Consider the following 17,346-nt stretch of genomic DNA (forward strand, 5'->3'; position numbering starts at 1 on the left):
TGGTTTTCGCATGTCATCACACAGAAAACGTGTACTTTTACATGCATACTCTTACTGATAGAATGCACAAAAACACACATTCTAACATGAGCTTCTGCATATTTACGTTCCACTTCATCACCACAAGCCACACACAAAATACGTGGACATCCACCCTTTATGTAATTTGCTCATCTTTTAAGGCTTCCTCTATCTCCAACAACACATATTTTGCTTCCTGGGAACTCTGTGTGAGGTGTGCGAGTGTGTGGACATGAGTGAAGAAGACTCAGTGGGAAACATAACTTTGATGGTAAAAAAAAAAAAAAAAAAATAGAGGGAGGAAGTTCCGCTGCGCCATGATGCCATTTGCGGTGGATGGTGCTGAGAGATAAACATGTGTTTATCGACTTGGCCTACAATTATACGTACATAAATTATGTTAGAGTTTCTTGAGAAGCTGTACATTGGGGAAAGAGAGAGAGAGAGACAGAGAGAGAGACTGCTAGATGACATTAGAAACAATGAACTTGTCACTCATACTGTATGTCATTAAAGCATATAGCAAAGAATCTGAGCATTCTTTTATTGTGAATCTATCTGCTCAATAAAAATAGTGAAATACAGCATTGTGACAGCCTTGCAAATGCAAATAAAATATCTAGATATGTCTCAACTGTATTCCACACACAGACACAGTAGACATGTCCTTACTGTATATGGTCATCGAACACAAGCACAAAGTTGGACCACACACACATATTTCTACCATTCGCTTACAAAGTTTTGATTTATGTAAGCAGCGTCTTCCATTAATGTCAACATAGCATTCACAAAAGATTGCGGCATCAACGGCGTGACTCATCCTGTGCGAAGCGCAACTTGTATCCACTGCTCGGCGTGCCAAGATAAATAAACGCGGACACGCAGGTCACTTCTTGACTTGTGCTGGGAAGAGATTCCTGGCGGTTGCTAGGAGACGGAGACAAATACTCCTAACACAACCCACGTCAGGAAAAGAAGTCCACGATATAATTTTTCAGAGATATTAGATGGTTAAAAAAAATAATCGACGACTTCTACTTTGTTGAGAACATTTTTAATACAGCCCTTTTCCCCGAATTGTCTCATTTCTACGGCATCGCTGGAGAAGCTACAGCATGTACGTATTGACAATTGTTCTAGGGCGCCCTCCTGTGGCTCAATTATACGTACATCTAAGTTGGTCCCCTCCGGTTCGGTTGGGTGTCGAAAATATTTAGCCCGATAAATAAATAAATAAATAAATAAATAAATAAATAAATAAATAAATAAATAAATAAATAAATAAATAAATAAATAAATAAATAAATACATAAATACATAAATACATAAATACATAAAGATAAATACATACATACATACATACATACATACATACATACATACATACATACATACATACATACATACATACATACATACATACATACATACATACATACATACATACATACATACATACATACATACATACATACATACATACATACATACATACATACATACATACATACATACATACATACATACATACATACATACATACATACATACATACATACATACATACATACATACATACATACATTTTGACAAGAATGATTTGTTTGTTTGCTTGCCTGACCACTGCATGTGTTTTGCGGATATCGTATGACAAACCAAAAGTCTGAAAGTTATCATTGGGGAGTCAAAATTTAACCACAGCTTTATCAGCTTGTTAAATGTGTTTCCATGCAGTCTTTAACTCTTGTGATTGCATACATCCATGTTACATGGCTCAAACAACTTTTTTTTGCTTGTTTTTTTTAACCCAACTTGAACCCAGACTCGTACCACTTTAATGTCGTGGTCACCCGGTCAACAACCCACCCGCCCAAAATCTTGTTTCAACTTGACTCTATTGCCCCTTTCTAACTGCTTTGGCTTCATCCCTTTCTAGTCACAGCCAGTGACAACTCGAAAATGGCATTCAGTACTGCTCATCTTAATACAGCCAAAAATGTAACAAAATTAAAGCCATAGAATAATTTTGAAGATGTATTCTTTTGATTCTCAATGAATCAATACTGATTTTTTGTTGGTGTAAAAGAAATGCAGCAAGATTTATTTTCCCCCAAATTGTACCTGCGTGTGGTGATTCAATATTTTCAAATTCCTTAATTTTGAGATGCATTGTAGTCCAGTCAAGTCATTTATGTGATGCATTTAAACCCTACTGACGAAATTCGCCTTTTTTTCTGCACTTTGACCATGTTGATAAACTTCAGAGAGGAGGTATACTGCTAATCTCTCTCAAACTGGATCAACCCAGAACTGACAGCTTTCTGCTGAAGGTCAATAAACCATATCTGGTGTGTGTATGTGCGTATGTTTACACTTGCATCTAAGGACAGGAAGGTGTAACCAGTTAACTAAAAAATAAATAATGATCTACAGCAAGAGTGTTAAAGTGTCGCCAAACCTTTCAAGTCCATTTATGGACAAGTGTCAGAAAGTGTTGCCTTGCTTGCCTCTGCTGTGACTTTACTCGGCCAAGCACCTTTGGCCTAATTGCAAAATATAGATGTAGTTTTACTATTTGGAGCTTGGCAGAAAAACACAGAGCTGCAGTTGCAGTTCATTAACTCTATTTAATTTAAAAGATGAATTACGAACGCTTTGAAAGCTCTCCGTGAATGTCCTTGCGGGTGTCAACACTTTTTAATGACTTTATCAATTGGCATGATGGCAATAAGACACTGGCATGGACACAAAATCCTCCCATCATACCTCACAGGTATAAAACGCGGAGAAGAATTGCACTCCAGTAGGACTTGGGTTTGCTATTTTCGCAACTGGACAAAGAAATGGCACCTGTCAAGAAGGTCAGCATAGAATTTGTTTTGATTGTTTTGCTTTTTTTCACCCATCTAGTCTGGAAGTGCACAGCACTAGGAGGGGTGCCTAATATTTCGATCTTCTCTCTAGCAGCTAAATATGGTTGAGCTCTAAACCGAAATTAAATTCTGATACTTTTTAAGAGCTACGGTAAACTTAAAAGTACGATCCAGCATTTGTGTCTTGTTCGATTGTTTGGCTGCACTATTGCAAAAGCTCTCGGGGTAAGAGAGCCTCTTTTATCATTGCACCTTTGGACCAAGTGCCTCAGCCTTTTTTCTGTCCTGAAAGCACTTGTAAACACTCGTCTGCATCGACGTGCGGTATTTGTTCAGCCTTGTTTACAAAACTTTAAGAGGTGCAGAATTTCCTTGCTAAAACATACAAAATTCCTCATGAAGCTATTAGAAGCCACGAGTCCATCCATTTTCTATATTCTAGGTCTGGAGGGGGTTGGACAAGAGACTGGGTGCACCCTGGACTGGTTGCCAGCCAAAAAACTGGCATCTCAATGATATCCTTTGTGTTCATCCAGCGTCTGAACTTGGCCGAGGTAGTGATTGGCGATGGGAGCTTTGTGATGGCCCTTGAGAAGCAGAGCTACATCAAGGCTGGACCCAAAGCCGCCGTTACTCACCCAGAGGCCTGCTAGACTTCCCCTTCAGTACAATCACAACTCCAAAGCAACCGCTCGCAATGCACCTCCGGTGATTCTCAGCTGCCGCTTTAAGCGATGGGTCAGAGCCATGGAGAGCATCCTTAGGAACTGCATCTCTAGCTGGATGTTGTTCTTTTGAGAAAGCCTTAAGCTACCCCAGATGACTGATTGTAACACCGAGCTCATGCAGCACAAAGCGGCCACTGGCAAAGAGGAAATGAAGCGTTTGATGGCACTGCGAGACAAAGAGGCCAAATCATAACAATGAAATGAAACTAACAGCGATGGAGGCGGAGCTTGTAGAAAAGCGCGTGAAACAATGATACATGCTGCAATGCACCGTAAGCATAAGAAGAATCAAATCAAGACTGAGAATTTCAAACTGGAATTTGATTCTAATCTCAAATTGTGGACCGCAGACTTGACTCATTAAAATATTTTGCTGCAATATTGTTTGTTCGATAGCTTTTTCGTTTTTTTCACTGAAAAAATAATTTTGGCTCACAGTCAAGGTCAGTTCATGCAGTCGTATAACATTACATAACGCATTTAAGTCTATCTAAACACTCCGGGTTTAATGATTCCCCCCGAGTTTAATGTTCTACATGAATGTCCTTCGTATTGCCTATTAGCACTGAATACCTTTATCAATGGTGAGAGAGATTTCTTAGCATAGTTTCGTGTATCTTTTCTGTCTAGTCGGCAACACTCACACTTAAACCGAGAAACACAAACAAAATCAGAATTCATCCGGACTAAACTAGCAAATGTGCGCCGACAACACAACACTCATTCATTTGGAAAGGTGAGGGGGGTGGACAGTTGTGTAACTTGTGTTTGCCAATCAGAGTGTCTCTGGCTTAGACCGCTCCCCCTGCTTGCAATGGATTTAAAGAAGTGCGCTGACCTTTTTTAATGTCTGTTTCAACCTGTCAAAGTCTGAGCAGTCAGGGGTCCACGCAGCTCCGGGAATATGGCACCAAAGGTAAGCAGTGGAATTGCATGGAGCGGTTCTGCACTGCAGTTGAGGTCAAAAGCTGCTTTTGCTGATTCAGGCCTCCACAGAGAAACTTTAGATGAATATACAAGTGTCTGGCTCTAGTGCACAGGAATGCATCAGAAATCCTTCCAAGTATCACTTTTGCGGTCAAATGCTGCTTGCAATGCAAAACTTTGACCTTTGTGGCTCAAATTCAGCCTCACTGGGTCTGTGTGTGGATGTTTATTACCATTCCTAAATTGACATCCATCCTTTGTTTCCTTCTCTCAGGGAATCTTGGAGCGTCTCAACGCCGGGGAGGTGGTGATTGGCGATGGCGGCTTTGTGTTTGCCCTGGAAAAGAGAGGCTACGTGAAGGCGGGCCCTTGGACCCCTGAGGCTGCCGCCGAGAACCCCGAAGCAGGTGAAGACCAGGAATCAAATGTCTTCAAAAATAATGGAATCAATACAGCTCCTTTTTTTTACTTTAGTTTGAGTGATTGTGTTACTTTTGGTGTACTGCTTGTAACGCAATCGAGTTTGCTGTTCCAGTGCGCCAGCTGCACAGGGAGTTCTTGAGGGCAGGGTCCAATGTCATGCAGACCTTCACTTTCTACGCCAGTGATGACAAGCTGGAGAACAGGGGCAATAAGCAGACCTACACCGTATGTTCAATAAAGCCAATGTGGCACTGTAACTGCATCGGGAGTAAGTCGATTTTTTAACATGCCATGGTTAACCGAGTCGGTTTTATCGCAAAGGGCGCCCAAATCAACGAGGCCGCCTGCGATCTGGCCCGCGAGGTGGCCAACGAGGGCGACGCCTTGGTGGCGGGAGGTGTGTCTCAGACGCCGTCTTACCTGAGCTGTAAGAGCGAGGCAGACGTGAAGGCCATTTTCAAGAGGCAACTGGACGTTTTCATGAAGAAAAACGTGGACTTCCTGATTGCTGAGGTAGATGCCAATCCTCGGTTCTGCGTGCATATAGTCCGTTTTCATTGTCTCACAGTGACGTTTGCCCATCCTGCAGTACTTTGAGCACGTTGAGGAGGCCGTGTGGGCGGTGGAGGTGCTGAAGGGGACGGGGAAGCCCGTGGCCGCTTCTCTGTGCATCGGGCCGGAAGGCGACATGCACGGCGTCTCACCTGGAGAGTGTGCTGTCAGGCTGGTCAAAGCTGGTTGGTTGCACACCAAACACAACTGATTACTATATAGTAGCGCTTTTGTGGTGACTACAAGTCACAGCTACAAGTTGCAAATTTTGTGTCTTCTTGCACAGGTGCCCAGATTGTGGGTGTCAACTGCCACTTTGACCCACTGACCTGTGTGGAGGCTGTCAAGATGATGAAGGCGGCTGTGGAGAAAGCCGGCCTGAAGGCTCACTACATGGTGCAGCCTCTGGCCTACCACACCCCCGACTGCAACTGCCAGGGATTCATTGACTTGCCAGAATTCCCCTTTGGTAATAACATCCTGTACATACACAATATAAAAAGGAAGTTATTAAATATTAGGGTCAAATCATTACATTTTTATTGCTCATCAATTAAAAAATAAAAACATTATGACTCATACAGAATGTAAGGGCTGCAACGGCAGAAAAAAAAAACTCCAATTGGAACTTTACAATTTGTGAAATCCTTGTCTAGGTCTGGAGCCCAGGATCCTGACTCGATGGGACATGCACAAATACGCCAGGGAGGCCTACAACGCCGGCATTCGCTTCATCGGCGGCTGCTGCGGGTTTGAGCCGTACCACATCAGGGCCGTGGCAGAAGAGCTGGCGGCCGAGAGGAAAATCGTGGCCGCTGGATCGGAGAAACACGGCATGTGGGGTGCCGGTCTGGAAATGCACACCAAACCCTGGGTCAGAGCCAGGTAATCATACATGTTTGCACTTCACGCCAGTAAAATGTTACCAACATACTCTACAACATACTATGTGCTGCAGCTCATGTTATTCCTATGTTTTGTATGACTTAGAGCTCGTCGTGATTACTGGGAGAACCTGAAGCCGGCCTCTGGCCGTCCACTGTGTTCCTCCATGTCCAAGCCGGACAGCTGGGGTGTCACCAAAGGCCACGCTGCGCTCATGCAGCAGAAAGAAGCCACCACTAAGCAACAGCTCAAGGAGCTGTTTGACCGATCAAAGAGCCACTGATTGTACTATTGACGGCCTCAGACCTGACAGCAGAGATTCACGTAAACAGTCGTTGACTAAACGTGTGCAAATGTCAGCGTTTTCATCCTGTTGACTACTCAGGGGGGCAGATCCTCGCTTGAAACTGCCATTGTTGTGTGCATCTGCTGATTGCCAACTGCTGTAGGGTTCATGTGAAGCCACAGTGGCAGCTCAAGTTTGGAGCTGGCCCCTTTTTGATCAGCGCCTTTGATTTACCACGCAGAACCACTTTGTAAAATAAAGATACAATGTGAATCAGTGTCTTGACTGTTGCTTTGAGGGCATAAAAAAAATACGTATATACCGTACAAGCTGCCGTTGCAACCAAGCACTTTACATATAACCTAAAATAATGATGCAACTACAAATATATATTGATATGTATTGAAAAGAACAAAGAAATGTTTACAAATCGAATCATATTGATTAGATTTATAAATAGATAGATCAAGAGTCATCATGGAGAATCACCATTGAACATGACAAGGTTTTGGAGACTTTTAGATTGGAGTAAAAGTAGTCCTCGGTGTATAATGACATTTTGGTTTTACAGCAGCTCCTGACTTTGTAATTTAAAGTTCAGCATTTCCCAATTTTTATTGAGCCATTTTACATGAGAATTACACGCCCCTATGGCGCCGATAAATGCCACTTATCTCCTTCTGTAGACAAGCTTTGCGCCTGCTCTGCCCCGTTTCTTATTGGACGATGTATATCACGTGATGAGTGTATATAAAAATACAAACGACACAGAGCTCTTCGATTTCTCATTCCCTCAATTAATCCAGGCGCTGATGTCAGACACTGACATCCTTCACAAATTCCGGACGTCCTTTGTTCTATTTAGCATATTTACGGTTGTTCTCCTGGAGTAAAAGGTTACGAAAGGATTTAAGTACGTACTTAATTTCGTGAGTCAATGGTAGGAAGCCAACCCTGCATTATATTGGCTTTTATACTGACCTTGAGAGAGTACTTGCCTGATAGGTAACGACGTAGTGGTGGGTTGGGGGCTTGCCAATTGTGTCTGCTTATGTAAACATGTGACGCTAATCGTTTACTTTGTGTACTGTGGGCTCGTCAGCACACTCAGGACGTCACTACGTGTTGTGGGCGGCACCATCTTGTGGCGTGCAGAGGAAACGCCATTGCTTTAAAACCCGGAACTAAAAGTGCCGAGGTCGTCATGGGGAGCAAAGTCAGCTCCAAAATGGCTGCTCCCACCGCTAGAGTTATTCAGGTAACGGCTCCATTTGACAACTTAACGTGCAGATGATTTTTCGTGTCATATTTGTTTAAAACTTGTAAATGAAAATGAAGCTTTTTTGCGAGTGTTTGATGAATTAGCACAGAGCGGAAGTCCAGAGAGAGGTGACAAAAGCTGCTCGTACCCTTGTTGGTGTCCTTGTTTTTCGCCGTCAAAATGTATTTTTTCCTTCCACAATGAATCAGCAACCAGTAACCCATTTGGGCATTTCAATTATGCATGCGTAAATAATCTAATTTCCTTGTCAGGGAGGTGTCATAAAGGCGTACGCGACAAGATTGCTAGCAGGCCAAATTTTAACTCCCTTTTGATTTGAATCTACCCCTAAATAATAATGTGGCGTCAGTCAGGCTTGATAAAGTAATAATGAATAATAATTGCGTTTATAAATGTTCCTTTTTCCCCCGTATTGAATGTATTGTATTTATTCCTGAATAATGGTGAACAAGACACTCATTAGAAATGTCCTATAATTTTATTTCATAAATAGTATCACTGTTTTAAGCAGTACTATCCTTCAAATAGACTGTTTTTGCTTTCCTCAGGTAGTGCGGCCTCATGCGCCCATGATCAAGTTTCCCAGCAGACAAGGAATCCCTAAACCTAATGGTGAGTGGAATCATATCTTTTACCAAGATATGAAATTGAAAAAAAAAAACACAAAACATAAATTATTTGTAACAGATTTCATGTATTTTCTAATCATCGCATCTTATTTTTCTCTCCTACAGCCCAAGAAGGATTGAAAACTTTATTAGTCAACTTCTCGCAACCCAACAGCCCCAGTTCGGCATCGCCGCCGCCACAAATAACAAATCGCATAAGTCTCCCGCCCATCGCGGGCACACCTGACACCTTAGCATCGGTCCAGCTGCTACCTGCAAGGTACCGCCGCAGACCACTTGTGGTAGACGAGATGGATTATATTCAGGTGAACTAGCAAGTTCTTAAATATGAGCAGTTATGACTACAGAACTGTATTTGAAGTAACTGTGTATTCTTGTTGTTATAGCGTGGTGGACCAGAATGATGGGTCCCAGTATAATGACTGCAACCAAAGTACTTATCTATGGAGCTCATCATCCTGATGTCTTTTCTCTTCTTGGCACAAAAAACTCGAGACGCAATGTAGAATAAAATATTTTACAAATCCTCTCATGTACATATTTTTTTATTTTTCAGGATGTTTGTTTTGATGAGCTTTTGAAGGACATTCTGATGAACAGTGGATGTTCTCTTGCATTGACATATTGCAGCAGACTGCTGCTTTTCTTTTTTTTTTTTCTGGGCTTCTGTTGACTAACATGTGTGGCATTTAACAACACTGAGATGTTTGGTGTTTGTATCAATGTTGTGTTCAAGTCATTAAAGCAATATTCTATTCTAGTGTGGTCTGATGTGAGTAATGTAGATACAAAACAAGTAGCGGATATATATTTAGCATAAATGCAGGTCTTTATTGTTGCCAACATGCTCTCTATGCTAACACTGAATATTCACGATTGTGAAATGATCATTCACATCTGTGACAGGCTATATATTTAAAAAAAAAATCATTTGTCAAATAGTTGCAAATTGCAGCCATTAAATTAGACACATTACAATATTGGCACATGTAAGCTGTCCATATACAATTTGCTGTTGTGATTTTAGTGCTTTCAATGAAAGGTTTGCTTGTTTAAAAAAAACTATTAAACACAGGTTTGTGAATGAGAAGGTGCAATTGAAACAAAACACCGTTAACAATAAATGACCACATCACTAACATTGAGGTATGCTTAAACATAGTCAAGAATTCACATGTATTTTTTTTCAACCAATCCTGTTACTTGCTGAATTTCAGTTTCTGTGCCTTTCTTGAAATACCCTTAAATGCCACAGGATGGTGCCAAAAGCTCCCTCAATGTAGGTGACTAGTACATGTACACAGTTCTCTAACTTGTCTAAGTATTCATTCATTCATTGTAGTTACATATCGCGACTAGAAACTAGTCAAGGAGGAGTTCAGTTTAGCCTGGGTTTCTGAGGAGAGCCTTTACTGCCTGCACATTTAATTAGGGTGACTCTCTTAATAAAAAATGAGTCATTTATTTTTAAGGGGTCGATTGAAGATCAGTTTGAATTGACACACAGTTTGGAGGGGTTGTCAATTACTTAGTTTTTCAGGATTTGCAGCATGCACTGCACTGATCAGTTGCTCTGCTCTTCCACCTCCTCAAATGCGGGCAAGAAATCAGCGATGGTGTCTACCACATAGTCTGGCACCAGGCTCTGGTCCACCTCACTATTCCCGTACTGGTGGGCCTCATCCATCTGGGACACCCCAGTGAGGGTGAGCATGGTGTCCAGGCCGCAGTTTGAGCCGAACACCATGTCAGTCTCTAGGCGGTCACCCACCATTAGGCACTGGGCCGGGTCCATGCCCGGGAACTGTCTGGAGATGCACTCGAACATGTAGCGACTTGGCTTGCCGATCACCGTGGCCTTGCGGCCCGATGCCACCTCCAGGGCTGCCATGAGGGACCCGGAACCTATAAGGAAACAAAAGCCAAATGGCAGGGCTCATCAGACCCTAGCGAGTGTGAATCGTGGAAGTTCACTAAGTCACATTGAAGACCGATGCAACTAATACAACTACTGCATTGCACCAGTCACACTAATTGTGACTTGTGGTGGTTCCATCTGAAACCTCAATTAGTTGTTGAAAAGTATCGTAAAAGCCTCACAATGCCCGACTGAGCACCACCTTCATACCTGGCAAAATCCTTCCGCTCGACAGCGGGTGCCAAGGGTCGTTGTCGGTGGCCAGGAACAAACAGTTCGGGTCCTTCAGGTAGCACGACGCCTTGGCCAGCTTGAGGAAAGTCAGTTTGTCATCGTGGCCCACCAGCACCGCCTTGACGTCCGTGGCCAGGGCGCAATCGTAAATGGTGGCGTCCGGCTCGTCCACCTCCTCCACGCAAGGGATTCCTGCCTCCCGGAGCTCGTCCCGGAGCCCGTCGCAACCAACGACGAACACCTGGCCACGGAGCTTGGCCACATCCCGCAGGTAGAGGGCCGAGCAATAGGACGAGCTGAAGATATGCTCCAGAGCAACAGCAGTAAAGCCCAGCCGGTAGAATTTGTGGACGTACTTGTCGCGCGGCCTGGTCGAGTTGTTGGTGACGAACACGACGTTTTTGCCCCGACTCATGAGCGAGTTGACCACCTGGGCCGCGCCCGCCACGGCCTTCTCACCGTGCCACAGGACCCCATCGCAGTCGAACAGGATGAAGTCCTTCGCCTCCAGGAGACCTCGTATCTGCGCACCGCGAATTTTCCGGCAGGCTTTGAGGCCAATTGTAGCCGCCATGACGGAGTTGTCCTCAGCCTCTTCCGTGTTTCACCTCCTAAAGCGTCGCCGTGTTAGAAGCTGGACCATAATAATGCGTTTGACGAGGGATACGGCAGCATGGCCGTTCGTTGTTTAATCACATTGCGGATAGGACCTTTGCTGTGTTACGTACCATCTTACGGCCATAGGAAGGAAGCGTGACGTGTGCCACGCCCACTTGGTCAAATCCTGACCAATCGGAGTAGAGTGGCGCTTTGACCAATCAAGAACGTACTACGACTGCAAGCGAAATGAGCACTGGAAAACAAATGCAGTCACACTCACATTTACACCGATGGGCAATAAAAATACACGTTTTTGGTATGTTGGAGTAACAAGAGAACATAGCTAAAATTCAAACACAAATCAGAAAGGTGTGGCAGAAATGCAAACTATTAGTGGAGAATGCCTATTTTCCATAATTTTGTAAAAAAAAACATTTTTCGAGACTCACTCATGAAGTAGGTTAAGTTAAAGCCAATATCCGACACTTGTAAAGTCATTTACTAGGAGCACACACTCTACTCCGTTAGATGGCGCTATAACCCCCCCATCATTCGGGATTAAGTTCATAACGACGCCAAGATTCTGAGTTCGAATCCCGGCTAAAGTGGAGTTTACATGTTCTCAAATAGACAAAAGTGTTGAGACATATTAACTGAACAGACAATCTTTCACGTCCCTTTTTAACATTCTTGAATTAATCGTCATATAAATGTTGATAAATGATAACCGTGTACTGAAAAATAAAATAAAAAGCAAAACACGTGTGCAGTTTATCCTTCAAATCAGGGGTAGGATACTCCCGTCCTGGAGAGCCGCCGTTTTGAAAATGTTTCCCTACTCTAACACAAACACTAATGCACAACATTCTTCTCTGTGGCGTGACATTTCAATTAGTTTAATATAAGGAGGGCAAATTCCACTATTGCATTAAAGTGTGGCTGTGTTGCAATGAAACACTGCACATTACCACTCTGACTTTATATATAGTATGTGTAAAGCAGCAGATTATGAACATGTGAAAGTGTTGTTTAATTGCGTGAATTGTATTGTTTTTCTTCTTTTAACATTTCGTGCCAACAGCTTGTCAGATTCTTCCCCTCCTCTTGTCTAATTTGTTTGCTTTCATTCCTCTTCTGCTTCATTGCCATTTCATCTTTTGTGTTTTTTTTTCTCCTTTGCCATTATTATCTGTCTCCCCGCTTGCTGTTATATTATGCCTGGGCCCATTTTGCCCGGCCCACTTGGGATTGCGTGCGAGGCAGAGGAAGACATACTGGCACCTGCAACTGCCAGACAAATGAAAGGAAGCGATGGCATGAAGGATTGGACAGCTGAATGGGGGGAGCGAGAACATGCCGTTCTAATTGGTCATTTTTTTCTCTTGCTAATTTATCTCAACCCCCCCACCCCAACACAGATGTAAGGGGTGGGAAGAAGGGCAGAGAAAGAGGAGGGGAGAGAGGTCCTCCGAGACCTTTTCTGCTCTCCACTGTGGAGTGAGCGCTGACCGTGAACATTGCTGGGCCTTGTGTAGGAGTGGGAAGCAGACTGTGCCAACAAGCAGGAAAGACCGCAGGGGTTGGAGTTGAGGCCTGCAGGTGTGGGTGGGTGGCAAAAGAAGAGCCTCTAGGCCAACTAGCCACCAGACCCGACCGTCATCCAAACTCATATGCACACACACGTAAACAATGGTGCACACTGGTGCCCCCTGCTTGTAGCACAGTCGGGTCAAAGCAGCATGGAGGTGTGGGACAATTCAGCATTACAGTACAACGATGTCTGTGTCCAGTGGTGGGAAGAAACAAAGCACAAATATTTCATTATTGTATTATTGTAAATTGATTAATCTGCTATCTGTACGTTGAATTTTTTTTTTTCTGGTCTGACCTGAGGGAGCAAGCCATTTCCAAGTCAACATTCCATCCATCATATGTCCTATTGTGTTTTCTTGCTGTCACCTTTGCTCGTCTTGCTCTTGCAGAAAATCCAGCAGAGAAGAACTGACCCGGTAAGACCCATGAGGATGATCAAAAGTAGGTCCAGTAGGCATTTCTGGTACCACCACTGCTGCAATGACGCCTGCTTTAGGTGAGCTCCCCCTCCGCTGTGCAGGATGTGCTCCACCCACTGCACAAGTCGAAGCGCGGGGGGCACGGGGTGCGATCTGTGGATGCGGCTGAGGGACAAAGCTGCCGACTTGAAACTAGACAGTGGAGGAGGTATCACAATGAATAGGAAAAATAGATGCTTGACAGTTTTGACTACATCAAATGTCGTGTAATATTTATTGGAGCAATTTGCACATACCTGACATTCCGTATGACGTTTTGGATGGTGGAGCTAAGGAGCTTGCTGGTAATTCGCGTAGGGCTGATGACAAGGCCCAGGCCCTTTGCTTCAGCTCTCACCACATTGTCAAACTGATCTCCAAACAGGGGGATGCCAAGCACGGGAACAGCGTGATACACGGCCTGAAGAAGACTGTTCTGACCTCCGTGGGTGATGAAGAGGCGCACCGTGCCGTGTCCTGGGAAGAAATGAGAATATTTCATTTCAAAACGATAAATAAAGTCAACCTCCAAGGAATAACAATGCTTATCAATATCTATTATTATCTATTCCTGATGTGATTTTGTTTTGTACTGTAGTGGATATGCAAAGGCTAAATTGTTTGTGTGAAAGGTGATTTTCTGCAATTCAATGACGACCAATCAAGTGTGTAATTGCCCACAAAGTCAGCAAGAATAGACAATGGACACTGTACAATACCTAGATTTGACTGACACTGTTCCAGTGATAATGATTTAATAAGTACCAGAACAATGTGACACCAATGAACACCACCCAAGCAGTGTCAATTAATGTGTGACTGCGTTCACTCGCGTACAATAAAGTGTTATGCAGTGTATAATGAAGTGAATAAGCACCTAGCAAGTCATTAAGAGGCAGCCAGTCCACAAGGAGGAGATTGGAAGGTTTACTCAGATGAGGCGGCCAAAGCTTACGGTCGTACCTATCAACAAAAAGGAGCATCAATACTCAAAACATAGATTTTGTGTGAGTGCAAGCATCATGACAAGATTGTACCTCCAGATCACACCCTGAGGGATCATGGAGAAGGCATCCACCAGCTCCACCAGAAGCAGGTCCACAGACACAGAAGAGACCATGGATCCCAAGGTCACAATGATGAAACCAGACTCTCCAAAACTGGAGATCCACGAGTCAAGGTCCTGCAAGATAGACCGTTTTTTGACTGTGATGGGATATCGTGATTTCCTAGGAATGTATTAGAAGTGATGATTTGAAAATGTCAACACCTAATAAAGTTCAGCATTTTGCATTGATGTACATCTGTTTCCTTAAATCATTGTTAATGACTGTGAGAAATTAGTCACATGATCAATGTCTTCATACGGTTTAATACGATTAATGCTTATCAAAGGTCTGAGCAAATGTGTTATTTCACAAGCGCATATCAAACCCGTAGGCGGTAGCCCTTTGCATTAATCAGTAGCCAAGAAGTAGGTCTCACTTTCAAAAAGGTTGGTGACCCCTGCCATAATGTGTGTCATGTGGCGCATGGACACGTTGCCAAACTCAACCCCCTCCACACCGCCACTGAGCCCTGAACTTCACAATCTATCAAGAGTCACTTCTCAGAAGCTATCTAATGCTATTCTGTGCATGGAATGGAACTGGATCCAATATTACTGGGTAATTAAACCATATTCAACCAATTGTTTCATTTCACACTTAAAACAAAGAGTTCCATTATATGCTACACATTAGAATGTATTGTTATGAAGAGGAATGACCTGTTCCAGAGGTTCAGCAGGTTTATTGAGGAGCCCCCCCGTCAACACGGTGGCAGGCGATAGCGGCTGCGGGAACTCCAGGGAAAAGTCGGTGTTGAAGGCCCAGAGTTCCGCCTTCTGGTGGAACTCATCCAGGCCACCAGGCGGGGATCCTGAGTCCAAGTGACGCTCGGCTACATCCTTGAAAATGGACCATACGATTTTCTGACCTTTAACAAGAAATGGAAATGTTTTGGGCGTTGTCAGAATGTCAAAAATGTGCACAATGAAACCTCGAAATACAGTTAATAAATTGTTTACCAACAGCATTGAGGAGAGAGTAGACCAAGTTCTTTGCACGATCCCAGAGGTCCATGCGGTCCGACAACTGGGAGCTGCAAGCTGGTACTGAGGAGATGGAGGCAGGGATGGCAATGGCAAGGGGGCCGTTCAGAGAGCCTGGATAGAAGGCGATGTAGGGCACACCTGGATGATGCAAAACAGGCCTGATATTAATTCTTTGGAGTTTTGTTGGCTATATGTGATAGATTGTCACTAAATACCAAGTTTGTGGGCTATGATGAAGGAGCAGGGATTAAAAGCATCCAGGATAGCGATGTCATATTGCTGCTCCCGGAGGAATGTGATTTGATCGCTGTCCCCTAAGAGCTTGTCGCACTGATAAGAAAGGTGACCCATGAAATTCAAAAAGCCATTAAAGCTGTCCCTGTGGAAAGAACGTTAGTTTACTCCAAAGGACTCATTTTTATATGAGTTATGTCTGCTACACATGATAAGAATGTTGAAAGAAAGAGCCTCAATTGTGGTACCGGCCCAGTAAAAATTGTGCTTGCTGTTCCAAGAACCACCCGTTGTATTGTTTAATGTAATCCTCTCCTGGGGACCAAGTGCTGGTCTGGTAGCTGCCATTGCGGCCGGCATAGGACAAACCTGACGGATGTGATTATAGTATATTAAAAAGCAGAATGCAAATGAATGTTGTCGATAAATCTGAAACAATACCTGTGATGGCAGGGTTGTCCAGTTGCAGGAGCATGCGAACCTCATGGCCATGGAGGTGGAAGTTATGGGAGATCTCGTCAAGTAACAAGTAGTGGCTTCCTCCTGCAGGAGGAAGTATTTCTTTTAAAGGTGTGCATCGCTGGCTTGGGTAACAAGAGATGACCGTATAATATTTGGAAGATTTTGACCTTTATTTTTACTGCTGGTTCAAAATATTTACCATCAATGTAAATTGAAATTAAGATCAAGACATTTTGTTGAAATTTCTTTTTTTTCCCCCACATTGAAATTCTTTCAACTGTAAGACGTGTTAATCTGACCCATAACATAACACAAGTATTGCACTTATTCATTAAAAATAGATACTATATTTTTGAAACTTTACATTCTATAATTTCCTGTGTGGTTTTTCTTTTGTTCTTTTGATGGCTAGTTAGGAAGAAAACGAGGGAGGAAAAGAAAAGCATGACAATGACTGCTCCCCTACTCACCAATTAGGCAGACCGTTAGGATTTTGGCAGACTGAAGTAGTGGGAGAGCCAGCAGCCAGCACATCCAAACCACAAGCCCCATGTCGTTGGTGCCACCGTGATCTCCAGCCAAAATCCCGAAAATAGTCTTCCAGTTCAAAAATAAACTGTAATGAAAGCGTTCTTATGCGAGTGTCTGCCTGGTAAAATTATGGAAAAAAGTAGACAAAGTAGAATTATGGCTGGAGCCAGCAGAATTATAATGGCAAACTAATTTCCCAAATACGGGATGAAAAGAAAACAAAAAATAAGTTGAGTAGAAAAAAAACAAAATACCATTCCATTCAGAAGCTGATAAAAGGGCAAAGGCGCTTACAATGTCTGTGTCACTTTGCTTGGCTGTCAGTGCAAATGAATGGAAAAGTCCCGACCTTAAGGCGCTGATCCTTGTCATTCGGGAGTCGGCACGCCAGTCTGTGTGCGTGGTTCTGTCCACATAACACATGAGCCTCTCCGTTTTTCTTCTAAAAGTCAGACACTCACATGTCTACCAGCATTGGACCTGCAGTGTTAATGAAAGGGAGGGACCGGGAGAAGGGGCGGTGGCAAAAGGGGGGCTCAGAGTCCCCCAAAGCACGTCTTCATATTAAATAAATGGAAATGTTAACTAAAGACAACGAAATTTTTGTTACGT

The 17,346-nt window shown here is 43.4% G+C and overlaps 4 protein-coding genes across 6 annotated transcripts; 2 read left to right on the plus strand and 2 right to left on the minus strand.

Annotated features, from left to right (window-relative positions):
- The first annotated feature begins 4,420 nt into the window (after positions 1–4,420).
- LOC133153938 (betaine--homocysteine S-methyltransferase 1-like) lies at positions 4,421–6,975 on the plus strand. Its single transcript, XM_061278259.1, has 8 exons — positions 4,421–4,541; positions 4,827–4,959; positions 5,088–5,200; positions 5,297–5,488; positions 5,565–5,712; positions 5,814–5,996; positions 6,184–6,412; positions 6,518–6,975. Exons 1-8 carry the CDS (start codon positions 4,530–4,532, stop codon positions 6,693–6,695), a joined length of 1,188 nt encoding a protein of 395 aa, XP_061134243.1. The 5' UTR covers positions 4,421–4,529; the 3' UTR covers positions 6,696–6,975.
- Positions 6,976–7,455: 480 nt separating this feature from the next.
- Positions 7,456–9,369, plus strand: kgd4 (alpha-ketoglutarate dehydrogenase subunit 4). 2 transcript variants are annotated; one of them, XM_061278689.1, is made up of 5 exons: positions 7,456–7,611; positions 7,801–7,956; positions 8,529–8,592; positions 8,715–8,914; positions 8,996–9,369. In XM_061278689.1, the coding sequence occupies exons 2-5, from the start codon at positions 7,903–7,905 to the stop codon at positions 9,011–9,013; spliced, it is 336 nt and encodes a 111-aa protein (XP_061134673.1). In that variant the 5' UTR covers positions 7,456–7,611; positions 7,801–7,902; the 3' UTR covers positions 9,014–9,369. The 2 variants fall into 2 exon arrangements, with proteins under 2 accessions (XP_061134673.1, XP_061134672.1); XM_061278688.1 differs by having other exon boundaries at positions 7,471–7,703.
- Positions 9,370–9,415: 46 nt separating this feature from the next.
- Positions 9,416–11,517, minus strand: pdxp (pyridoxal (pyridoxine, vitamin B6) phosphatase). Its single transcript, XM_061278687.1, has 2 exons — positions 10,738–11,517; positions 9,416–10,514 (listed from the first exon to the last, which is right to left on the minus strand). The coding sequence occupies exons 1-2, from the start codon at positions 11,333–11,335 to the stop codon at positions 10,174–10,176; spliced, it is 939 nt and encodes a 312-aa protein (XP_061134671.1). The 5' UTR covers positions 11,336–11,517; the 3' UTR covers positions 9,416–10,173.
- A 125-nt stretch (positions 11,518–11,642) lies between these two features.
- LOC133154185 (UDP-glucuronosyltransferase 3A1-like) lies at positions 11,643–17,180 on the minus strand. 2 transcript variants are annotated; one of them, XM_061278686.1, is made up of 11 exons: positions 16,674–17,180; positions 16,183–16,284; positions 15,990–16,110; positions 15,723–15,886; positions 15,481–15,645; positions 15,181–15,389; positions 14,450–14,595; positions 14,290–14,375; positions 13,670–13,889; positions 13,250–13,565; positions 11,643–13,141 (listed from the first exon to the last, which is right to left on the minus strand). In XM_061278686.1, exons 1-10 carry the CDS (start codon positions 16,753–16,755, stop codon positions 13,298–13,300), a joined length of 1,563 nt encoding a protein of 520 aa, XP_061134670.1. In that variant the 5' UTR covers positions 16,756–17,180; the 3' UTR covers positions 11,643–13,141; positions 13,250–13,297. The 2 variants fall into 2 exon arrangements, with proteins under 2 accessions (XP_061134670.1, XP_061134668.1); XM_061278684.1 differs by having other exon boundaries at positions 11,643–13,565.
- Positions 17,181–17,346: the final 166 nt, after the last annotated feature.

The sequence above is a fragment of the Syngnathus typhle genome, linkage group LG5 (genome assembly GCF_033458585.1).
Source record: "Syngnathus typhle isolate RoL2023-S1 ecotype Sweden linkage group LG5, RoL_Styp_1.0, whole genome shotgun sequence".
Classification (NCBI taxonomy): Eukaryota; Metazoa; Chordata; class Actinopteri; order Syngnathiformes; family Syngnathidae; genus Syngnathus; species Syngnathus typhle.